General features: G+C 47.0%; 1 protein-coding gene, 3 non-coding genes and 1 pseudogene across 5 annotated transcripts; 4 read left to right on the plus strand and 1 right to left on the minus strand.

Annotated features, from left to right (window-relative positions):
• The first annotated feature begins 10,108 nt into the window (after window positions 1-10,108).
• On the plus strand, window positions 10,109-10,181 carry Trnaf-gaa (transfer RNA phenylalanine (anticodon GAA)). Its single transcript has one exon. It is a non-coding gene; the product is annotated as a tRNA-Phe (tRNA).
• Window positions 10,182-10,709: 528 nt separating this feature from the next.
• LOC127227844 (PI-PLC X domain-containing protein 1-like) lies at window positions 10,710-19,013 on the plus strand (annotated as a pseudogene).
• Window positions 14,289-14,361, plus strand: Trnak-uuu (transfer RNA lysine (anticodon UUU)). Its single transcript has one exon. It is a non-coding gene; the product is annotated as a tRNA-Lys (tRNA).
• On the plus strand, window positions 16,976-17,048 carry Trnaf-gaa (transfer RNA phenylalanine (anticodon GAA)). The gene has a single exon. It is a non-coding gene; the product is annotated as a tRNA-Phe (tRNA).
• Window positions 19,014-19,889: 876 nt separating the features above from the next.
• On the minus strand, window positions 19,890-24,219 carry LOC127228893 (putative GTP-binding protein 6). 2 transcript variants are annotated; one of them, XM_051193999.1, is made up of 10 exons: window positions 23,885-24,219; window positions 23,179-23,313; window positions 22,402-22,472; window positions 22,107-22,237; window positions 21,856-21,926; window positions 21,198-21,356; window positions 20,752-20,960; window positions 20,455-20,603; window positions 20,180-20,332; window positions 19,890-20,071 (listed from the first exon to the last, which is right to left on the minus strand). In XM_051193999.1, the coding sequence occupies exons 1-10, from the start codon at window positions 24,198-24,200 to the stop codon at window positions 19,948-19,950; spliced, it is 1,518 nt and encodes a 505-aa protein (XP_051049956.1). In that variant the 5' UTR covers window positions 24,201-24,219; the 3' UTR covers window positions 19,890-19,947. The 2 variants fall into 2 exon arrangements, with proteins under 2 accessions (XP_051049956.1, XP_051049958.1); XM_051194001.1 differs by lacking the exon at window positions 19,890-20,071 and having other exon boundaries at window positions 20,252-20,348.
• Window positions 24,220-25,235: the final 1,016 nt, after the last annotated feature.

Genomic DNA, 25,235 nt, shown 5'->3' on the forward strand with positions numbered 1-25,235 from the left:
TGTACTTTTTGTTAGTGTTTTTGTTTTTGTTCCTTAACTATTGAGCCTCAGCCAGTGTGGGTCCTTGGGGAAAATATCATTCCAGAGGAAGCTATCCCTCCAGGGAAATTGGATTTTATTGGGTAAATTAGTACTTTTTAGTCATCCCCCCCTTCCCCTTGCCACCAGCACTCCCTCCCTAGATCAAACATGATCAAAGATTGAGCACTGGGGAATTTCCTCCTAAGAAGGCTTTCCCCAGTACAAGGGGTTACTCCAGGAGGCCCATGAAATGGGTACCATCTCTGGAGACTTTAGCTAGAATGGAAATTTCCCATGGAACCTCATTGCTTTAGCCCCTTCCTTTATATCTGCACTACATTTCTAGCTTGATTCCAAGATCCCTGCTAATGGAAGAAGCTTAGAAGTCCCGAAGATGGAATAAAGTCACATGAAAGCAAAACAAGACTATATATATTTTCATTTTTTTGCCTTATTGCTTTTTTTCAAAAAAAAACCTACTAAATTAAATAATTTTTAAAAAGCTATATTGTCTGATTTGCTTCTACTCCTACTAGGTAAGAAATAGTGTCGGACAGAGGGAGACTTGGCCACTGGTAATTTGTTCTGTTAGGGAATTTTATGTGGATGAGTGTTTTGCGTGTGTGTGTGTGTGTGTGTGTGTGTGTGTGTGTGTGTGTGTGTGTGTGTATGTGTGCTTTGTACATGTCTGATGGCCACAGAGGCCAGAAGAATGTGTGGAAAGATTGGGAACCATGTGGTGTCTGGAGCCAAAACTGAGGGCCTCTTACAAGAGCAGTAAGTGCTCTTAACAGCTGAGCCATCTCTCAAGCTCCAAGATTGCGATTCTTCAACATTGGTCCAAGTTCATGAGCAGAATAGCCTTAACACCTTGCAGTGTGACATCTGTCACTAAGCATAGAGAAACATTAACTAATAGTTCTGATTCTGGGCCTGCTTACCCTAAAAAATGTAGGGATGGAGGGTAACTTATAGGTAGAGGGCTTACCTAGCATGTCCCCACTTGGCCTGGATTTAATGACCAGCCCTGGAAAAAATAATTTTTTAAAAAACTAGTAAAAGTAAAGTTCTCAAAATTCTTAGCTCTTTGATGTATAGGTTCAAATTCAGCCTTTGGATTTGTACTTTGTTAGAAAGACCTTCAGAATGAAGGGGCATGCCTGTTCTCCAGCAATCAGGAAGCTGAGGCAAATTTCCAAAGCCCAGGAGCTCAAGTCTGGGTGACTTGTGCAGAGCCTATCTCAAATAAACAAATAGAAGGCCAGGAGTGGTGGTACAGGAAAAAACGGGAGGCAGGAAGATTGTAAGTTCCAGACCAACCTGAGACACTTAGGTCCTGCCTCAAAAGCAAAAAGACCTTTTCCAAGCAATGACAACATTTCACTTTTTCCTCTGCAAAGTCCAGGCACTGGAAGAGGATGAGCATAGTAGGATATGGGCCGAGAAAGTGCTCCTGTTAGAGAATGAAGCAAAGGATCCTGCCCATGAGGATCCCTAAGTACAGAGAGCTGGGCCACATAAATTTTAAAAGGAAACTATTTGGATCATTCTGGTGGTGGAAAAAAAAAAAAAAAAAGGCACTCAGAAAAACTAAATTTGTCCAGGCACACATGGCTGATTGATTAGTCAGGGTTGGAATTCAAAGCTGGGTGTGGTTATGACCTCTGTTAGCGATCCTTTGCCTAGGAAGTAAATTACTGGCTTAGAAGTGGTTCAGTCTTCTCATGTGACTTTTTGTGGCTGTGTCACATACTGCCACTTGGGTGTACAGGCTCATAAAACTAGTGCCATTTCTTTTAAGGCTCTGCCCCCAAGGAACATTGTAGAAATTCAGCCTCCAGGACTCTAGATTTTTCAGATTCATGTCAACAAAATTAGCTGTGTTATCATCGATTTGTTTTTGTACCAGGTTCTTTGAGAAACCACTCATCTGTTCAATTTGCCTGATTACTATTACAAGATCGAATGCTAAATTGCTGTAAAGTTTTGTTATGTTGTTTTCTGGTAAGGTAAAAACCATGGCAGTAGCTACAAGGCATAACATATCTGTGTTTGTATCTGGAGCACCATTTTATAATTTGATTCCTACATTAGGGACGATCAAACAGCCACAGTGTGTAATGACCCCTCTTTGATCTAATAATGTGACATGATGAGTTGAGATGTGGATCCCTAGGGTCATAATCCAACATGATCCAACCTTATGACTCAGCAATGTTTCAAACCAATGCATTCACAGACATTTAAAGTCCCACAAGTGGTTATGCAGGCTTTCTTCACAGAGATGTTCCCCATGCTGTTTTAGGCAAGTAAGGATAATTTGGACATTTATCATTTTGTTTGCCTTCCCCAGCCTTCATTTCTACACAGTTGAAAAGCAACAGAGGAGATCCATCCTGAAGGGAAAGAACAGATGATACTGAGAAGGACAACAACCACTGTTTCCCACATTCAAGGAATTAGGACCCTGCTGTCAGGTAGTGATAATGAAAGGAACAGAGAACAGCTTACACCCAAACACTGCTGAACATTTACTCCACTGTCCCAGAGTTCTCCCACATGGACTATGTGCGATGTCAAGGTCAAGGTCCTTAACCCCTCATTATCCAGATCTCGAAGGAGACTCATCTTTACAGCCTACAGCAGAGAGGACAATCTTAGCATGGTAACCTAGGTGCTTCTCTTCCCTTGTTTATAAAAAGTCATTGCATTCACACATACTCACAAAACTTGTTCAGTCCATACACTTCAAGGGTTTGCTCTCCAGGGTCAATAAAATAAAGTTTCAAAGGTGGTACAGAAAATCTTTGGATTTCATTCGTTGTAGATGTACACACCTGTGAATCCTAGCCATTGGGACATGGAGGTAGTAGGGTAGTTCAAGTTCATTCTTAACAACATACTGAGTTGGGTCTCATGAGAACCAGCCAAATAAATAATAAAAAGCACACAGCATTTGTCCCTTGCCCACTGAAATTATCTGGAGCCTTGTGTGGTTTCTGGAGCACCTGTGGTAACTAGCTATAGTCCCTCAACATTTTCAAATTGCTGCTGCTCTGGTTCATTGTTCTATTCAGGAAAGGAGCTGAGAGGCCCAGTGAGGGGTCTTTAAAGAGGAGAGCCTAAAGAGCTCAAGGGCTGTGGGTGTAGCTGTAGAACTGAGTGTGTAAATGTAAGGCCTGGGTTTGGATCCCCGGCACCATGATACTCAACCTTCCATAAATAACTAGGAGAGGTCACTGCCTCTGAGCTTGACCATGTGATTTTAGAGGTTACTAAAAGCAAGTTCATTTTAGGATATGGCTAGGAATGTTTTTAGTCATTCATTCATTCACTCACTCACTCACCCTCATTTTCTGTGCTTTTTTTCCCAGCCTGCAATCTAACTGATAACTAATACAAATAGCAAAAATTAAAAAAAGATTAGGTAAACAGCCAATCGCAATCAAGTTTGGCCAGTGGTGTGAGGCACTGTAGCCTGTAGGGAATTGGGAGAAAGTGGATAGAGGCATTATCAGAGAAGACTTTGAGAACTAGAACTCGAGCTGTGAGTGGCAAGTTAAGTAGGCATTAGGGGAAGGGTTATATAAATTTGTTGCATAGACAAAGGTTCAAACAAGCATGCTGGCATTGACTTATATGCATGCTAGTTTAAGATCAAGAATTCACTAGCCTTGGGGGCTCTTTGCTCAGCTCACTAGCCCACTTCCATTTCTGGGAGTGTTTTTTCCTATCCTAATAAGCTACCTCTATTTTTATACCCTGTCTAGCTTTTGTTTTGTTTTAGTTTGGTGGGGTTTTTCTTTGTCTGTTTGTTTTGTTTTTGAGACAAGGTTTCTCTGTATAACAATCCTGGTTATCCTGGAACTCACTCTGTAGACCTGGCTGGCCTTGAACTCACAGAGATCTGTCTGCCTCCGCCTCCCAGCTCCTTGTTTTTTTGAGACAGGGTCTCCCCATGTAGCCCTGACTATGCTGGAGCTCTGTGTAGACCAAAATGGCTTCAAATTCACAGAGATCCTTCTGCTTCTACCTCCCAAGTGCTGGGACCAAATGTTTATGCCACCACACCCTGCCTTCCATGCCTAACTTAAAAGGCATGACTTTCCCTGTACTACTCCTTGTTGCAGCTGCTAGCATTCTCAGCTAACCCTTACTGTTTCTCTTAAACTCTAGTAAAACTGTCCTCAAGCATATAAAATAAAAACAAAATCACTAAGTAAAGTGTTGGAGAAGTGTATGCCCTCCACCCAAAATGTGCTGTTAGAAGAAGCCTTAGCTTTTGTTTTTAACTAGTGAAAAACAGGGTATTGGATTACAGGTAGAAAACAATTTATGAATAAGGCCAGTGAAGAAGCTGGAGAGGGAAGATGGGTAGCAGGGGGATTCTAAGTGGGATGCACACATGTGGGATGATGACTAGAAGGCAGAGAAGGGAAGGTTTTGCAATTCACTGACCTGGGAAACTTAGATGAAAGATCGAGTGTCCTGGCTAGTTTTGTGTCAAATTGACACACAAACTAGAGCCATCTGAAAGGAGAGAACCTCAGTTGAGAAAATGCCTCCATCAGATCCAGCTGGAAGGCATTTTCTCAATTAGTGATTGATGGAGGAGGACCTAGCCCATTGTGGGTGGGATCATCCCTGGGCTGGTGGTTCTGGGTTCTATAAGAAAGCAGGCTATGCAAGCCATGAGGAGCAAGTAGGTAAGCAGCACTCCTCCATGGCCTCTGCATCAGCTCCTGCCTCCAGGTTCCTGCCTTGTTTGAGTTCCTGTTCAACTTCCTTCAATGATGAACTACAGTGTTGAAGTGTAAGCCAAATAAACCCTTTCCTCACCAACTTGCTTTTAGTCATGATGTCTCATCACCGTAATAACAACCCTAACCGAGGCAGATGGTAATATGAATGTTGAGATTGGAGAAACAGCTCAGTGGTTAAGAGTCTGCAGAGGACCAGAACTCCATTCCTAGCTCATTCCTGCCTAGACTCCTGCTCATGGATCTGATGCTTTCTGATCTCTAGAGGCACCTGCCCTAGCATGAACACGTCCACACACAGCTACAAACATGTATATATAACTAAAATAAAATAATTTGGGACATTGCAACTCACACCCTTAATCTTAGCACTAGGAAGTCAAAGATAGGAGGATCAGAAGTTCAAGGACAGCCTGGTCTATATAGAGTGAGTTCCAGGCCATCTGGAATTATAAAATAAAATAAAAAAGAAGGGGGAAGCTGGAGAGGTGACTCAGCAGGTAAGAGTACTAGCTGCCCTTCCAGGGGACCAGGGTTCAGTTCCCAACACCCACATGGCAGCTCATGGCTGCCTGTAACTCCAGTTGCTGGGGACAGGGGATCTGCCACCCTCACACAGATATGCATACAGACAAAACACCAACGCACATAAAATTTTTTTTTTAAAGTAAAAAAATGACTTTGAAAGAGAAAATTCTTTTTTGTATTTGTTGGAAGCGCTTGTAGAGATATCAAAGAAACATTTTCTTTTTTGAGATAAGGTCTACTGTGGCCCAGACTAGCCTCCAATTTTCTACATAGTCTAGGATGCCTTAAAATTTCCTGTGTAGGTTTCCTGCACACTTGGTTACCTTGGAGAGCTGTGTGGGGTGCTGCTGTGTAGATGCCCGAGGTCCCTGAAGGGCATCCCGAGGAAGGATCTTAAAAATTGTACAGAATCTCAAGATGAGTGATACTTCTAAAGTGATTCCAAATTTTGAAGAGATGTTTGCAAGTAGACTCACACAAGATGACAAAGAGTATCAGGAATACTTGAAACATCCTCCTGAATCCCCTCCAGTTGAGGAATGGAATAGCAGAGCTGGTGGTAACCAAAGAAATAGAGGCAACTGGCTGCAAGACAACAGACAGTTTAGAGGTAGGGATAACAGACGAGGATGGCCAAGTGTTAATTGATCAAATTAGTTGCATGGACAGTCACGGGGTAACAGTTATCCTCAGCAAAGACAAGAACCTTATAGTCAACAACAATGTGGGCAATATGGTCACAACCAGTGGCCTCCCTATGGTTCCTACTGACAGAAATGTTGCGGCTTTCAACAAAAGACCATTCATTTTGATAACGTGCTAAACCTTCGTTTGCCCTCTTTTGGTCTTTGTTTTTCATTCTATTTTACAGAATGTGTTGTTAATTGTCTAGAACTTGAGATTTGAAAAAAACTGATCTTGTTGGAGATGGATTATATTGTCTGGCTTTATCTTAAAAAAAAAAAAAATTATGTAGCCAAGGATAACCTTGAACTCCTGATCCTGCCTCCTTCCTACCTTCCAAATGCTGTGATGGTATGTACCCTGATGACCTTCTTTGAGAAATAATTTTAAATATGGTTCTTCTATGTAGTCTGAGAACTGAGAATTGGAGACTGAGGGAAACCAAACCATAGAGTAAATCATTTGGCCATTTCTAAAAAACAAATGAGATTGTACGTGCATATATATATATTCTACATATATACGTATATAATGTATGTATATATCTGCAGAGATTTGGATTCAACTGAGGAACTGAACTGGGGTTGGGCTAGTATATTATAAATATAATAATTGTACTATATAGTTAGTGCCATTATATCTAAACTATGACTATGAAGGAACTGACTAGCTCTTAATCCCAGACAAGCCCTTGTGCAGGGCAGGATTTAAGTCACTTTTTGTCATGCATACACCAAGTCTACACAGCTGATAGGGTTTTCCACTGCTGCACACCTAATTACCATATGCCTGGTGGCTTAAAGCCAGGCCTGTTTATGAGCTCAGTGCTGGAGGTAAGGAGTCACACCATGTGGCTGGATTCTTTGTTTAGGGTCTCATGAGACATAAAGGGAACATGGTTGAGCTCTTGTCAGAAGGCACATGATGGAAGTATACTTCCAGACTTATCCTTGCTGGCAGCCTTCAGTTTCTTGTTGAGGAAAAGAACCAGTTTCCTTGTTGATTGTCAGCTAGGAGTCATTCTTATCCCAGGGACTATCTGCATGCCTCACCATGTGGTCTCCAGGTTCATAACCTCCTTGTATGTTTAACTTGAGTCTGTTCTGTGAGCAGCTGAAGGTCCCCCTGCTGGCCAGACATCCTATTGCTGTGACAAATACTAGGAAAAAACAGTAAAGGGAAGAAGGGTTCTACTTGGTCCATGGCTTTAGTCCATGGTTAGCTGTTTCCTTGACTTTGGGCCAGATGCAAGGCATAACATCACGTCCAAAGGAATATAATAGGGAACCAGGAAATGTAGCGAAGTAACAGGAAGGACCAGGGCTAAGAAATGCCCCCTTGTCCCCTACCCCAAGTGACCCACTTCTTCCAAATAGGCACAACTTCCATAATTTACCACCACATAATTACCTGTTCAAATATTGGATTTTTCAATTGCTTAAACCAGTGATTAGGTCAAAGCCTCCACGATTTCATCTCTTCTAGGAACAGCCTCATGGACTCTCTCAGAAGCATGCTTACTAACCCTGTAGGCATCTTTCAATGGAAGCAAGCTGTTCATCAAGATAACCATCATAAAACCCTCTATGACTAATAGATACTCACGTAGTTTAGAGTCAGATGTGTAGGCTAACGTAACCATAAGAGGCAAACTTTATCATATTATTGGTCCCATTGATTATGTAGCTTTCTTTGCTGCTGCTGCTGCTGCTGCTGGTGTCTCCCCCCCCCCCTTTCTCCATTCCTCTGTCTCTGCTTCTCTGCATATCTATCTGTCCCCCACTACACACACCTCCCTTTTTCTCTTCTGCTGCTCCTGTCCCTAGAGGCTGGTCTCCCTGCCCCCCTTCCCTCTTTCTCCCATTTCCCTGATTTAAAAACCCCTCCACATGAGGTCTGTCAGTGGAGTCTCTCTCAAGCCACTTTTAAAATTACAACAGGTGTCTGGAGGATTGGTTAGAAGGGCATTATTTTAGGATTTTTTTTTTCTGACAACAACTACCTAGAAAAAGCAAAATGGTGATATTGGATCTGCAAAAACCTTGACAACATCTAGTTGAGGCATGGCAGCTCCACACCACAGATGTATTCTTCCCTCACTCCCTTAAAAAAGGCAATCTGGAATCAGTCTCTACTTTGTCTTTGCAAAACCAAGATCATCTTTTCATTTCAAGTTACAATAAGCCCACATTTCCCCTTCTCATGAATCAAGTTAGTATGAAACATTGGATTGTTCTAACTAACCTTATGCTACTTAAAATACTTTCAGACAGTTGGTTGTGGCACACACCTTTAATCCCATCACTTGAGAGGCAGAGACAGGCAGATCTCTGTGAATTTGAGTTTGAGGCCAGCCTGGTCTACAGCTCAGAGAAAAACCAAAGGGGGGGGGAGACACTTTTGCTGGGTGGTTGTGGTGCACTCCTTTAATCCCAGTACTCAGGAGGCAGAGGCAGGAGGATCTCTGTGAGTTCAAGACCATCCAGTTGTACAAAAGCTAGTTCCAGGACAGTTTCCAAAGCCTGTCTCAAAAAACAAAACAAAACAAAACAAAACAAACAAACAAACAAAAAAGACATTTTAAATTAAATGCATGCAAGGAATGTACAGCTACGAAATGGAAGACAGGTGAGATGAGACAGAACTGGCATATTGGGTATATCATTAATCCATAGCTGACTTCTTAGAGTTTGAAAGGGGCCAGAGCCAATACAATTTCTTCAGTATCTGTAACTCCTATTGAGGTAACATGGAACATGTAAAGTTTACAACATGTGAAGAGTTTGCAAATGATGAGGGTGTGTGTGTCAGACATTATGGGGAATCAAACTCAGGATAACTCACATTCTAGGCCTTGCCATCCTTTTCTAGACATTTGTAAATATTTCCAACATTCAAATTGATGGTATCTATAAAAGCAAAGCAAAACTCAACAAGGGAAATTGTTAATCCTGCCGATTGGGAATAGGACCACTACCACACTTTAAAGCCAAATTTGAAGCAAGTTTTAATTAAATACTGACTAGGTGGATGGGCTGTGGCCTGGTCCATACCCAGATTCCTGGGAAATGACTCAGAATCACAGTTTACATTGGCTTAAGAAGGAAAACCTGTAATTCATTACATTTTTCATCAGGTGCAAGCATATATTCTGGTGTACCTCCAGCTGACATCCAATCAGTGGCAAGCATATATCCTAACATATTTTCTGCGTGAACCTCCTACCCACATGTGATCAAGCACAGATGGGTCAAAGTTGTTTATGGGAGTGAAAATACTCGGCTTGTTATCGCCCATAAACAAAAGCTTCTAGCATTTCAGGAACTATACTTGAACAAGGGGCTTGCAGATCAGAGGCATTTTTGTTCCATGGATCTCTTAGACATAGTAATTAAAACTTTCAATGTAACTTTAGCTCTCACAAAACAAAACTAAATGAAAATAAAGGTTATATCTTGACCTTATAAAATTTGCTTCCCTCAAAATATTAGTGTATGTGTATATAACCATTGTAATGTTGTTTTACATCATAAAATCTGGGAGATGGGTGATCTAATTAGCTTGTATTTGACCCATACAGCCAATGTTGTGCATTAATAAATCATGCAATTATAACTATCATGAATTACAATCTCAAAAATTCATGAATTGGATTGGGGTTGTAGCTCAGTGTTAGATCTAGATCACCAGCTAGCATGCATGCATGCATGCTGCCCTAGGTTCAATCCTCATTACTTTAAAATATTCTTTGAATTTAACTAAAAAAGAAAGAAAGGAAAAAAGAAAGAAAGAAAGAAAGAAAGAAAGAAAAAAAGTGAGTTCCAGGACAGCTAGGGCTCCACACATAAACCCTGTCTCAAAACATCAATATCCACAACAATCACAACCACAACAAACCATTAAGTATTTGTAATGCAGAGAAGCGAATTGCAGAACAATTTTTTAAAAAATCGCTTGAGGTGTAATTGATTCCAGATAGTAAACAAAATCCTTGCGTCATTGCCTTTGTAACATTCATGAATATCTATCTAGCCTTTAGCTAAACCTACCTTAGTGCCACTGAATGGTATTTCTTCGTTATAATTGTACACGTTAAAAAAACTCTTACAAGTGCAGCCGAAATAGCTCAGTTGGGAGAGCGTTAGACTGAAGATCTAAAGGTCCCTGGTTCAATCCCGGGTTTCGGCAGTGGTTTTATTAGACTCCACCTGGAGTAGCACTCACATTTAGCAAATCTCTAGCGGTTAATTTATTCCCTTTCTGAAGTCATCTTGTGTTGTGTCCCTTATTTCCTCATTATGTGTGCCTGTCTTCATTTTTGTCTGGTATAGAGTTAGTGTGTCCTGACTTGTACTTAACTGAGCCTGAGCGCAGCTTACTTCTTGATGACCTCATCCCTCTTTCCGGTTTCTATATGGTGCCTGCCAGCTGCGGAAATTTGGGGCTCTGCATCAGGCTGGGCTTGGGGTGTGACTGAGCTAGATCCTACAGCCCGAGGGTTCTGAAGCCCAGGTCGCAGCCTAGCACGGTGTTTGTCCACCTGGGGTAAAAAATAACTAGGATCCGCTGACAGTTGGTGGATGGAGTGCAGGGAATGAATGCTTTTCCGGTTTAGGTCTACACTGGCATTATCAGGCTAAATACAGCACACCTAAATAAATGCGAATTTCAGAGACACGACCTTTGTCCCCTTTTTGCCTGGAGCATATAAAGCAAATGTCGCTGTTTCCCTGGAATTCCAGTGTAACTGAATGTACTGTATTGTATAGCCTCCTGCCTTCCGACGTCAATGCTCATAAACTTTGTGTCGCAGCCAAAGGTACCCAGACTCCAAGCACTCAGGATAGACTGAATTTAAGAGGGAGAACTATACTGAACCTCACTGCTTCACAGGTTTTACAAAGTGTCTTTACATCTTTGAACTGATTGGTTCACAACTCCAAACACACCCCCCCTCACCCCCCCCCCACACACCCTTCATCCACTTCCCCACATGCCCCACAGGTGCCCAGGCCTCCGGAGATTCTGGACGCTTTGGACTGGATTCTAGGATTCTAACACAAACCAACCAACAAACAAACCCAAAACGTGCGAGGGTGATGAGCCAGCCACTAATGAATGCAATGGAGAAATGCTCCATGGCATAAATAGAGCCCTCTATGTAGCCAGGTGCCAGGCTGAACCATGAGCAGAAAAGTGTGAGATCCAAGCCCACAGTCTAAGAACACACACCATGGTAAAATCACCATCACTACCACCACCACCATCACCAAACTCAGCAACGTTCTGCAAAACGATGCTTGCTTGTTTTCTGTTAATCACCAAAGGGTTAGATGATACGGGGCTTCACCCACCAAATCAAGAGATTCTTGGGAAGAAAGATGTGTGTTGCTCAGAGACTTGAATTTCTAATGAGAACCAGAACAAACCAAAATTGTCATCTAATACACAGGACAGTTCCAACTTTGAATGATGGATGTCACATGAGCTATGAGTAATTTTGTGTGTCAAGTTGGACAACAGTGCAACAGTGCCTGGTTATTTGGTTTATTTGGTTAAACACCAATCTAGATATTATTGTTGACAGAGAGAGAGAGAGAGAGAGAGAGAGAGAGAGAGAGAGAGAGAGAGAGAGAGAGAGAGAGAAGGTGCTATGGCCAAGCCTGATGATCTGAATTCATTTCCCAGGATCCTCTTAGTGGAAGAAGAGAACTGATTCCTGAAAATAGTCCTCTAACTTTTCCATAGGCACTGTGGTATGTGTGCACACATGCCTCCCCTAAATACATAGATAAATAAATGTAACTTTAAAAAAAAGCTATAAGTAATATTCAAATCAGTAGACTTTGAGCAAGGCCAATTATTCGACATAATGTAATTTGCTTCATGCAATCATTTGAAACCCTTAATTAAGAGCAAAGATGAATTTCTAATGAGAAAGGAATTCTAAATCTGTGGTTGCAAAATGCCCACCTGGATTCCTAGCTGACTGCCCTGCTGTGTTTGTGTGGAATTGAGACTGTCTCATCATGTCAAAGCTCTCACAGACATTTAGTCAGTCAGTCTGTCCTACAGGCTTTTAAATTTTTTAGTATAACACATATGCATACATACCATGAAATATAATCATATCTATTTTCACTTTCTATTCATATTCCCCCCCACACCCCTCCCAACTTTTCACTTCTTTCTTTTCCTCCTGTCTTTTTCTTTCCCATTAAGTCCAGTGGGTGATGAGCGTGGGTGTGGGGACCACGCACTGGAGCATGGAAAACCTCCCAGTGGTCACATCCTCAATCAAGTTTGATTCTCCCTCATCCAGCTATTATCCACTGCCAACAACGTTGGTATGACTGGGCCTGGACATCATCCATCTATCTATTAAGGGATTTGGTCTGGCTGGATTTTGTACAGGTCTTGAGTAGGTAACCACTGCTGCAGTGAATTCATGAATTTGATAGCCAGGCCAGGTTCAAGAGATAGTATTCCACAGCACACCTCCTCATCCTTCAACTCTTACATTCTTTCTCTCCTTTGCAATGTGGTGGTGGTGTGGTGGGGTTGATGTAGATGTCCTGTTAAGCCATCACAATCTCTTATCCTTCTTGCTGTGACCAGTTCTGCATCTTCCCCATGGACTGCTTTCCACTGCAAAAAGAAGCATCTCTGACCAAGGCTGTGCTGAGCATTGCACGATCTGCCATCACCAGGAGCTAGGGCCACTGGGGAAGTTTGTTCTCCTACAGGTTTTAAACTTAGAACTCTCCAACAGTTTGAACGAAGTTCTTAAATATCTGTTTCTAATTGTATCCAATCAGTTCTGTTTCTCTGGAGCCACCTGGCAGCTTGCTTCAGCATCTCTTGTACACAGGTAAGGGGAAGGTTGGGATCTTTGACAAAAACAATTACACACATCTAGGAACTGTTGCCCTTTTGCCCTGTTCAGGCTTCAGCCAGAAGTGGAGGAGGGGCACTGTGTAAAGAAGACAGCTGAATAACCTCACTCAACTTACAAGGCATAGTTCACATGCCTTTATCCACCCACACTGCAGGATGATGCTTTGCCAGCTGGTTACAGGGGGCATCCCAGAGAAGGTGGCACTTCAACTACATTCTCCAGTGTTTAATAGGGAGGAGATCATGCCCAGGCCAACATACCACTTTGGCTTCAAGTTTGAGCCATAGGACATTAAGAAGCCAATACAATGAAAAACTATACCTTTTCTCTAATCGCATGCAAGCAGGGCACACATGTACAAGGTTTCCTTTCTCCCCTCTCTATCTCGAAGGACAAAGGTTGGTCAACTAAAAACATTTTAAAATTCGTATTGGCTTGCAGATGGCATCAGAGGAATCTACACAAGAGACTTCCTTAACAATCTTTATCTACTGTTAATTTCCTATATATTTACTTTCCCACAATCTGTTACTCTAGAGACACAAGGTCTTTTTCCTTTATCTTGCCATTCATCCGAAAATATTTTATTATTATTAGTTTTTCTTGTTGAAGGTGCTATATAAACTGGAACTTTGGGCCAGTTCTGGAAGAATCACCCATTCCCTGAGTATCTCTTTCGTGGCTCTGTGAAATGCTCCTGTTTTCTCTTGAGTTTTCCTTTGGAATGCCTTCCAAAGGGATTCTTCTGCCTTTCCAGGTGCTTGGGGATAAGGGAAGGTGCGAGGGAAGAGCACCTACCAGCAAAGGCCCAGGGGACTGAAAGGTTGTGGCAGGATCTTGTATAAAGACACTGTGCTATCAGAGAAGATTGGGTGTTTGGAGCTGTGCGTGCTCAAGGCCGGCCCTGGGACTGAGGCAGGTTGGGAGGGTTTACTCTGTCTCCTGGTATGCCAGAGCAGCTCTCTTCCGCTACTGTTTCGTGCTGTAGTTTTTGAGCTGGGCACCCAGGATGAGGAGAAAGGAATTGAAAGTCGTGTGTTGGAAGAAATAAATGGTAGCCTGATGGCAGTGGTTTCAGCCTGTTCGCCCTGGGGAAGAAACACGTGGTGTGACAATTGTTAGCGGCGGCTTTTGCTCGCACCACACACTTTTGCAGAACTCGGGGTACACGGTTAAGGGAATAAAGCTCTAAGTGTTTGTTAGAAGACATCTGTATCCAGATGGTAAGCCAATAGCTTCATTCCACTTCATAATCCATTTTCCTTTCCTCGCTCTCACGTGATCTGTGCCCGGAAATTGTATTACACACAAAGAAAGGCCCCAGCGAATATATAACAGTATAGTGCAGAACGAGTTGTAAGAGTCTTCACATATCGAATTGACCTTCACTCTCGTGAGCCCGGATAGCTCAGTCGGTAGAGCATCAGACTTTTAATCTGAGGGTCCAGGGTTCAAGTCCCTGTTCGGGCGTTACTGTTTTCTTTCAAAAGTGAAGTCGGACTATGTTTTAGGGTATTACACATTATCTCATTTAAGGAAAGGAATGGATAGGGAATGTTGTTAAAATCCTGGCGAGCACATAATATTCCTTCCCAATGGCTCACAGGGATGGAGCTTGAAAGTTCCAGAGACACTCTTACGAGCGCATTACCTTGGGCCCCAAGGGTGTCTGCCTCGGGTTTCCCTGAACTGTCCCACCCTACTCTCAGGAAAAGATGCCTTTCTGGGAACCGAAACCCCACTTAGAGCAGCTTCCCTCTTCACACCAGGTCAAATTTCCCCTGCCCCGAACTGTGTACATGATTACCCCGAGATGTTGAAGCCGAGGTAGAGATGCCTGTTAGTGGGCATTAAGTGGGCATCATATTGGAGAATACACATTCAAGGGCTGGGACAAACCAAAAGAAGTCAGCGTACACCCACGACAAATTAGTACACTCTCCATATTCTTTCAGGATATTAAGAAATTGGCTGGTAAACACAAAAAGTTCGGGTGCAAGTTCCCCGAGTTGAAGCAATTTTTCCTGGTAGGAGAAGACACTCCTTGCTTGACACAGATTGAGTCTTTCTTGATTCAGGCAAGCCACAGAATAAAGCAGACCTCCTCAACTGGATGGGGAGTTAAGTCAGCCTCCCTCGAAAAGCCTAGAATGTCCTGAGAAAGGTTGGAGGTGGAACTTGAATGTGAAACAGGGTCTTCACCCCCCTCACAGCGATGCTTCACGCAAGATCCACACAGACCTCACGACGACCTCCTCTTCCTCACTACAAGCAGTCTTCACTGAAGTAAAGGAATCATTACCTTGGCTTCCATCTCAATAAACCTGTGATGATTAAACGAGACCAGAATACACTCACAGGCTTAGTAGAGTCTAAAGGCAAGCAGATGTATGTGATAATTACTAATCTGGTGATGAAATAAGAAAATGTGTGTTGAAATGGGCAAGGAATAGTTTCAAAGAAACATATACGTAATATTCCTAAAATCATAGGCCCATAGCCGCAGGGCTTTGTTGGTATTTGTTAAAGGAGAAACAGTGGTCACTCATCCAAGTGGACAGCAGGTTGAGATTCGGCTTTTGGAAAAATCACCATCATCCGGATTCTGAGGACCGGGCATTCATTATCGTTAATGATAAGTTGTGTACCCACTAATCTGTGAAGGATTGTTCCACATCCATGGTCACACAGATGACCTTGGTTAAAGTCAATAAGTCTCAAAAACTGAAACCCAACCCAAACACAAAACAACAGATGAACAAATCCAGAAAACATGAATGTGGGCAAGAGACTAACAGTAGGGCTCCCAGGGAGACTACACAGGGTAGGGGGGTGACTGTAAATCAGAACACAGTTCATACATGTATGAAGTTGTCAAAGCACATATTCAACAAAATTTATACAAAGTCGTTGCTTCTTACTCTTTGGCTATTTTCGGGGGATGGAGGGCATCACTTTGTTCCCAAATAAATCACACACATGGAGGTTTATTCTTACTTATGAACGCCCAGCCTTAGTACGGCTTGTTTCTAGCCAGCTTTTCTTAAATTATCCTGGCTATCTTTTTTCTTTTTTTGCCTCTGGGCTTTTTCCTTTTCTTCTGTATATCTTACTTTCACTCTTACTCCATGGTTGAATGTGTGCCTGGGTGGCTGACCCCCCCCCCTTTTTTTTTTCCTCACTCCTTGATCTCTCTTGCTTTTTCCTGATTTCTCCTTCTATTTGTTCTCTCTGCCTGCCAGCTCCATCTATCCTTGTTCCTGTCTAGCCATTGCTCAGCTCTTTATTGGACCATCAGGTGTTTTAGACAGGCAAAAATGACACAGCTTCACAGAGTTCAACAAATACAACAAGAATGCAACACATCTTTGCATCATTAAAACAAATGTTCCACAGCATAAACGAATGTAACACATCTTTGCTTTCTGCAACAAAGCCATCATAGCAGATAGTGAATCTTGAGACCGAGAAGGCATACTAAGGGGAGAAACAGCAAGTGCCTATAACAAATACAGACTCTTCTTACTCAGAGACACCATTGGGAAGTACAAGCTAGTCCACGATTGAGCAGTGGAACTCTCCACTCTTTGCTTCCATGCTTTTCAGGCCAGGCTGGTGCGGAACACTGCTTTGTTACTGCTGCCTGCTTTCAGCTATGGTTTGCATGTACCCTTCTCCAAAAGGCGATAGACTAAACACTGAAGTCTGTCTCGATCCTTCAGGCTTCGGACAGATTTGGATGATTAGTTACTCTGTTTAAGAATTATGATCGCACAGACCTTCCAGCAGACCTGAGGGTTGAATGGGACCTTCAGGCCATGCTATATACACCAGGTATTTTATCTCTTTGGGACCCTGAATAGGGGTAGGGAAACTGTATGAATTAAATGTGATGGTAACTGGAGATGCAGCAGAACACTCCCTGGTAGGAATTAATTTTATCATTGTTCTCAAAACGGCAAAGGTAGAAATCATACAGCTCTAAAAGGGAAATTAGAAAATCAAAAATTAGGTGAAGTCACCTGAGGTTTTTCTTTTTCCTTTAAATTTCTCTTGGATCAGGTAGGAAGCTCCCTGTGTCTTAGCTGAAATAGCTCAGTTGGGAGAGCGTTAGACTGAAGATCTAAAGGTCCCTGGTTCGATCCCGGGTTTCAGCAAGGCTGTGTTTTACTGGTATTTCTGTTTCCGGAGTCTGGTTCCTTCATCAATAAAACAAGCAAGGGATTGCTGCCCTTTCTCTTTAGTCATTAGATAATAGGTTTCTGGCAGTGATACATGGCTCAAGGTCTTATATACCTTATAAGAAGCTGACACTTTGTAAGTGGGCTTGTCAAGGTCTACCTCCCTTCCTCATAATTCCTCAATGTTCATCTCTCGGAACCAATGAATTTATTAGGGTTATTTACAAATTATGGATGAGGGGTTATGGGCAGGAGAGTGGGTGACCCTAAAGAAGCCACCAGTTTGAACCCAGCCTGGAGAATGGTTTTCCCATGGCCGTGTATGTGGCGCCCCCTCCACCAGACTCTTCCAGCTATATTATATACTCTAGCTCCTCTCTGAGGCCACACATAAAATTGCATATGACTTGTGGGGAGCAGTGATTGGAAACTCAGGTGAAAATCCCAGGACCCTCCCTGGGCCCCTTTTCTAGGAGAACATTCCCAGGCAACGACGAGCCCAGATGTGATGATATTTCCCAAGTATGTGTAGCTGGACTCTATATGATGGTGGCAGTTTGGCTAGAATATATACTTGTACAATATATGTGTGCTGCACCAGCTGAAGTCTTGGGTCTGTTCACTAACTGCCACCACCCCATTTTGTCTCTTTGCTGAGCCTGCAGGTTTCAGTGACAGGCTTAAAGACAGTTCTGAAAGCATTTGCCTTTACAGCTAAGTCTCCTAAGTACGGACCCATCAGGGAGCACAGGGAATCTGGCTAAGAACATGTTCCTAGCTGGAGACTATATATTATGTGTCTTCATCAGAAATACAAGTTTGGTACCCTGGTCTCCATGCTTCACCTTTAATAAGACACGTTCTTTGTGACAGCAGGGATGATGTGCAATGTTTTTAGTTATACACTTATCGATGTTTTGAATAAAAAAAATTGAACACAATGCCATGTAACAAGCATTTTCCAAGCAAAGCCAGACACATGAAGTCTGAGGGACTAGGTAGAAAGGGATCACTGTCCGCCAGGCTCTGAGACAATTTCCCATGATGTCTCCAGAGCACCCTCACAGAGATCTCCTAGTGGCTGGAGTTGCAGCCCTGTGAGGTCGTCATCCTGGCCTGAAGAAATTTCAAGGGGATGACAGACAGCTGAACTGCACAAATACCTCGCGGGCTGCATCAAGAACATTCTTTCGGGGGACATGCCGCGTCTGCCTGGGATGAGGAGGGGTGTGGGCACATGACCTCTCAGGGCCACCTGGATCCAGTGCCACCTGGTCTGCAGCCTCAAGCGGCCCCTTTCGTGCAGGATATTTGCATGCTGTGGCAGCTGTGGGCCCTGGGGCCAGCAGGTCATCGAGTCCTACGAGGACGAGGCCTCTGTGGGTCGTTATACAGAGCTGTGGCCTGGAATCCCCTACTGGTGAGGGGACAAGGTAAGTCACAGGGCTGCTGAGTTACTTGGAAACCATGAAGAGCTGCGATTGCCCAGGTGCCACCCAGGACGCAGCCTAGGGTGGAAGTCTGTGAAGATACCTTGTCAGTCAGGTGGGGATAGGGGGAGTCTATGGGGACATCACCTGTCAGGTAAGGATGGAGGTCGGAGTCTGTGGGGATGTCTCCTGTCAGTCTGGGAGTGGGAGGGCACTGATGTCACGTGGGACAGGGTGGTGGGCTGTGATGTGGGCCCTTGCATCACGGCACCCCTCCCTCCCAGGTGGCCTGTTCGTGGCAGGCATCAACCTTACAGAGAATGTGGAGTACCCATCTGGGTCCCTGGAGAAGATGACATTGCCCAACCTCCTGTTCCTGAAAGCATGGATGAGAGAGCAGTGGCCGGGGCCGGGCTCCTGCTGCATCAACATCATCGCGTGGGACTCTGTGGGCACTGACACTTTTGTGAGTCACACCATAGGACACAACTGTAAGCTGCTGTGGCCCTGACTGCCCCATCCCCATGGGGACCCAAGGTGTGGGGCTCAGGTCAGAGTTACAGAGCTCACAGATCTATCCAGAAACATGGGGAATGTCTTTTCGTCCCCTGTGAAGGCCTGAGGCCCGGGCCAGCCTGTGTCGACACTAGCGGGTGTAGGTTTCCATCTCTCGGAGATTGCGAAGCAGCCTGCTGGTCATTTCCGGCCACCAGGACTCCCGCAGACTGAAGTTCCAGAGCCTCCCACATCACCATCCCAGCACCTACAGAGGTCATGTGGCCTGTCACACGGGTTCGCTTCACCCTGCGATCAGCATCTCCATTAATTAAAATCTTCCGAAGCCAACCGTGTCTGTGACAGTGTGTTTGTGTATCATCTCCCATAGCTCAGGCTAGACTCTCATTGGTGAGATGCGGGGGACAACCTTGACCTGTTTTTTTCCTGCCTCAGTTTCCATGGGAACCACCACCTTACTTGGTTTGTGTGGTGCCAGCAAGGTGAGCACTCTAAGTGAGTAGCAAGCATCCCAAGTGCTGAGCCATAACCACTCTACCCACTAAATTAGCATCGGATGCTTGTTGGAAATTTCTACCATCCCCACACAGAAACCTGACATGTGACTTGTGACCTCAATATTAGTGCAGTTTTTCAGGTCAAAGAGTTAAAAGGTGTTCCCTGAGGTTGGATGCCCCACCTTCCATCCTAGTCTGCAGCAAAGCTGCAGTCTGGAGCTCAGAGAATGGAACTGTCATATGGTTCAGAGGCCCAACTGGGGTGGGGGGAATATGTCTGTCCTCCTCCCCTTAGTGTTCTTCCCGCCCACTTCCCCCAGTTACACGGACCCTCTATGCAGCCTTGACTGACACACTATGCTGAGGAGAATGGGGAGAGTGCAAATCCTGTTTTAATGAGCTGCCAGCCAATCTGGGAGGGACTATCGGTTGTCACTCAGGGAACAGCTTCCGGAACCTGCCATAGGCAGCCCGACTGATGATGACGGTCACGTGAGCAGCACCGGTTTCGGGCAGCTCTTGCACGTGCTGCACAGTGGCCTCCTTGTACAGCCAGCTGTGGGAAGAAGAGCTGTCACTGGGGTGCCTGCCACGATGTGTGCTGACAGCTGACAGGTGGGGCATGTAGCACGTGTGCACACTGCACAGGTGCTCTAGGACTCACCTGAGTTGGGGACCACCAAGCTGCACGCAGAGGGTGAGGACCTGCCTACCGGTGGCCTGCAGGACCGATTTCTCCAGCGCCACCTTCAGCTCGTCTAGTCCATGCCCCAGGAGTGCAGACACAGCCAGGACACCTGAGCCCGAGGGACTATACCTGTGTGCAAGGGACTCTGGATCACGGGAATGGTGGGGCTATGTAGACACTTGCAGTGTAAGTGTAGATAATCACAGACCAAGGACCCAGCCAGCCAGCTCCACCCCCGTCCCCCAACTCACCCAGGAACCAGGTCTACTTTGTTGTGAACTTCCAACATGGAATCCAGGAGAGCAGAGGGCAGCTGCAGACTCTGCAGTGTAGATAGGACACTGGTCTTCTGCTGCTCTGTGTTGGGGTGACTCATATCCCTCACGTGCATGATGACGTCCTGCATGCAGGACCAGCGGTCAGCCTCAGGCACTAGGTCCCTTTGGGAGGGGACGAGCGGTCTGGGGACCGGAAGTGCCCACTTCTTGAGGAACATGCCCACGTAAGTGACCTGTCCCTGAGGACACCCGGCCCACGCAGATGCGCACCGAATGTGCCACGTCCTCCAGCGTGGCGGAGAAGGATTGGATCAGGCTGTGTGGCAGCTGAGACAGGAAGCCAATGGTGTCCACGTACAGGACAGGTATACGCGAAGGCAGCGACCCTGCGTGCGCTGTGACGTCCAGGGTCGCAAACAGCTGGTTGCATGGCTGCATGGCAGCCTCACCCGTCAGGGCCTTGATGAGCGTGGTTTTCCCTGGGGTGCGGGAGGACACAAGATGAGATCTGGGGACCCATGTGTGTCCTGTGTTGAGATGCGGGTACTGCACCCTCCTAAGGCAGGGATCATGGTCCCTCCACACATGCCTTGCAATGAGATTGGCGTCCCCGGGAACCCTCCTACGTGTGCCCTGTGCTGAGAGGTAGTGTTGCATCTCAGCGACCCACCCGTGTGCCTTCCTGAGATGCGGTGCTGCATCCTGGGCACCCTCACCGCAGTTAGTGTAGCCGACCACAGATACTATGGGGAACTCGCGCTGTGTGCGCTGCCTCCTCAGCAGGCTCCGCTTGTCCCGCAACCGCTCCAGGGCACGTCTGATCTTTGCTTCCTTCTCCTTCATTACCCGGTGCCGCAGCTCTGTGAATGACTCCCCTGTGGGCATAGACACTCGAATGGCTGTGAAGGAGCTAGGGGTGGCGGTGCTCCTGGGAATCCTGCGGGTGTCAGTGCCACATTCTCAAGAACTCCCGCCCCCCATGGTCCCCAAACCAGGCCATGCACTGATTTGTGGGGTAGTGTGTCATTCCTGGCTCACCAAATGGAGCCACTACTGGGTCACTGGATCCTCGAACTTGGGATCACAGCAGCCACTCACAGACTGAAATGCTAACCCACTCACTCACAACTCCTGCACTAGAAGCAAGGGGTTGGCCAGCTCTTCCAGAGGTCAGTAAGTCTGCCTGCTACAGATGTGAATGCGCACAGTGACCAGCAGGCCAGTCCACACACAGTAGGCTGTCATTGATAAGTCACAGTCATCACAGGGCAGCACAACTGTACACAGGTGAGCACACCTGTCTATCAGGGTCAGCACATCATGTGGCCAGTACTCCCCACCTCAACAGCTGGGACACTGTGATAGCACCCTTACCTGACCCCATGATGTACCGGGAGCCCCTTCCCTCATGGTCCAGCCAGGCAGAGCGTCTGCTCAAGGTAGACCTGGGATTGAAACATATGTTTCGTGGCTATTGGCACTATGGTCTCTGCTGGCCACAGCCAAGCCCTCCTAGAGCTTCAGCTGCCAAGGGGGTGCAGAGCTGGGGCCTCTGTGGAGATCCAGATGTACCACCTGTCCCATGTTCACCTCAATAAAGACTAAGGCGGGTGGGGATGACCCACCTGAGGAGGGGGATTTCAGCAAGTGCCAACTGCAGCCTCGCCTCCTTCGTGCGGGCGTTACAGCGGAAGATGTGCAGGACGATGGTGAATCTGTCAAACACCTCCACGCCCCAGGCAGCCTCCAGTTCCTTCTACAGAGAGGCCGGCATATGGGTAGTCAGGGGACCTGGGGCCTGCGGCCGAGCTCAGAGGAAGGGGTGGTGAGGCCCCGTGGCTCTGTGTTCTCACAGCTGACCACCTGCTGTCGTCTCAGGCATGGTGTCAGAACCATCCTCTGCTCATGCTGCTGCTGTACCTTGGTTGGTGTGGCCATCCTCTCCACATTCAGGAAGACAGACGTGATGTCTGGACACCCCCTGATCTTCTCTGGTGGGTAGAGAAAGTTCTGTCAGAGGCAGGCTGTGCTGGGGCTGCACATCCTACACATGGGAGGACCACACACATGTATACAGGAGGCTGCACACATGTACACAGAGGGAAGCACACCCTCACATACAAACAGAGAATTGCACACACATATGCACACAGAGGAAATCTCATACACACACACACACACAGACACAGGACTGAACAGGTAGATATGCACTCAGGATTGCACAGATGGCTATGCACAGATGGCTACACACACACACACACACACACACACACACACACACACACACACCTGGAGGGACACACTTGCACTGTCCATGCATGAACACAGAGGGATGCACAGATATGCACACAGAGGACTTGCACACGAATACGGAGTGTGTAGCCCAAGCATGCACACAGTACTGCACAGGCAGGAACATATAGTGTGTGTGTGGGATAGATAGGGGGTCCTGCTCTGGAAAGCATCAGGTTCTCAAAGTCAGGCTGGGACCCATAGGTGGAGGTGGGGTCACGTGTGCAAGTAAGTGGCACTTCCTACATCCTCCTACCATTCACCAGTGCAGGTCTGCCCTGAGACCCGCGGGTGGGTGGGGTGTCTCCCCACATCGGTGGGGTTCATAACCCTGGGACCCGCCATGGGTCCCGGCTCTGCTGATCATGGCTCTGCTGTCCACAGGGTCGGGCCGGGGCGACTCACCAGTCAGGTCTTGGAAGTTGCCCTTGCCGAAGACGAGCCTGCTGTCGGGGACTCTGGTGGGCACCACTAGGGTCAGTACCACCGACCAGCCGTGCAGCGCGTGCACCAGCGCGGCAGCCTCCGCCACCTGCAACTCTAAGAGATAAGAGAGTACAGACGGCGTCCGTTGGGGGCCGCGGATCGCACAGATCCAGGAACATCGCAGAGCCTGCAGCCATGGCCAGGAGTGCCAGGAAGAAACCCAGTTAGCCAAACCCCGCCCCGTGCTCGCCTAGACTCCGCGCCTGGCTAGCCAAGCACCGCCCACCGTCATCCAGGCCCCGCCCGAAGCCCCCGCCCCATGCTCAACAGGACACCGCCCCTGGCCAACTCCCAAACTCCGCCCTCTTCCGGATGCACATCACAGTTTCGCCTCCCCTGGCTTCTCCATCACCTTCCTTTCTCGTGGCTCCGCCTCTTCATCCCTGCCCAATCAGCTCGCCTTCGTCAAGTCTGCAACACCTCTCTTCCGGCTTCAGTACGCACTTCCGCCCTAGTGTCCCGGCTAACCCTCTTCACTGCCTCCCTCGCCTTCACGCCCCTCCGGGAGGGTCCCCTCCTCTTCTGGCGTACCCGCTCGGTCCTGGCCTGCCCTTCCGGTGACGTATTTCCGCCTTCCTGCCCCTCCAGGACGACCCCTCCGGGCCCGCCCTTGTCCTTCCGGTACCTGTGTGCCGCGGCGTCCTTCCGGCCCGGCCCTTGACGTCAGGATGCAGGACGCACACGCGCTGGGAGGCCGTGGGCAGCAGTGGCTCCGCGCTCAGCAGCTCCTCCTCCTCGGGCTCCTCCCCCTCGCCCTCCCCGTTGGCGCCGCTCGCCCAGCCCCGGTCGTGCGAGCCACCTCTTCCCCAGCTCCCGAGGACCCGGATGTCTGCGATGACCGCTCGGACCGGCCATTGCAAGGGCGGCGCGGGGCTCCGAGGGGCAAGGCCGTGGAGTAGGAGCCGGAGACTACGGGGTACAACGGCGCTCATGGAGAACATGCTGCGTGCATGCGTAATGGGGGCGGGGAAGGGAGGAGCGGGGCGAGGGGGCGGAGACAAGAGTGTTCCCGGCGGCTGCTTCTGAGATCCGGGGAGCCGTGGAGTGTTAGCCTGCGCTCTGAGAGTTGGAGTCCTGCGGGGGGGGGGGGGGCGGGGAAGGGTGAGGGGACCTGGGCCCACTGGCAGACGCATGACAGAAAGTGCTGGAAGGTCTCAAGTGAGCCCGTCTCCAGGGGTGGCTGTGCAGCTCGGGGCTGGTTAGCTCCTGGAGGGGGTGGGGCCTGGGCCGAAAGTCATGAGGCTCCTTCATGCTAGAGTGCAGGTCATCATTATGGAGTCACCTCACTATACTGGGGTCATTACGATTGTCACCTGCATACTCAGGGTCATCACATCTGTCACCTGCACGCCTGGGGTCATCATACTGTCACTTGCACACCTGAGGCTCATCACACCTGTCACCTGCCTATCTGGAGGGGGTTGTCGCACCTGTCATCCATACACCATCACCCCAACTCCAGCCACAGCAGTGATGAGTCTCTAGCATCTCTGAGTGGCTGGTGGCTGCTGGTGACAAGTAGGCATTTCCTGGGGACTTCAGGACCCTGAACTAGAAACCTGAATCAAGGTCGGGATCATCCAGGTGTCAGATGCAGTTCCTGAGATGCCACTGGAGCTTGAGGAAGGAGCCCTGGGCTGTCTCAGGGCCCACGTGGACACCTCATGGACACTTGGGGGCTGTGATGTCATTCACTGGGCTCCAGTGTGTGTAGGTCATGGGATAAGAGTGTCCTCAGCACCAGTTGCAGTGCAATCACAGCAGCTGAGGAGGCATGTATGAGTGTGTATGTGTGGTGTATGTATGTGTATGAGGGTCTCACGCTCAGAGGCTTATCTAAATAACAGGAGACATGCTCTGAGGTGTGGTTACTCTTAACCCTCAAGGCTAGATAATGAGATTTAGTCTAAGGCATGTTTTCCAATGTTTGGAGAATTAAGGAAGAAAGTCTGTTTGTTCCTTGTACAAGATAAAAA

Source organism: Phodopus roborovskii, unplaced genomic scaffold (genome assembly GCF_943737965.1).
Source record: "Phodopus roborovskii unplaced genomic scaffold, PHOROB, whole genome shotgun sequence".
Taxonomy (NCBI): domain Eukaryota; kingdom Metazoa; phylum Chordata; class Mammalia; order Rodentia; family Cricetidae; genus Phodopus; species Phodopus roborovskii.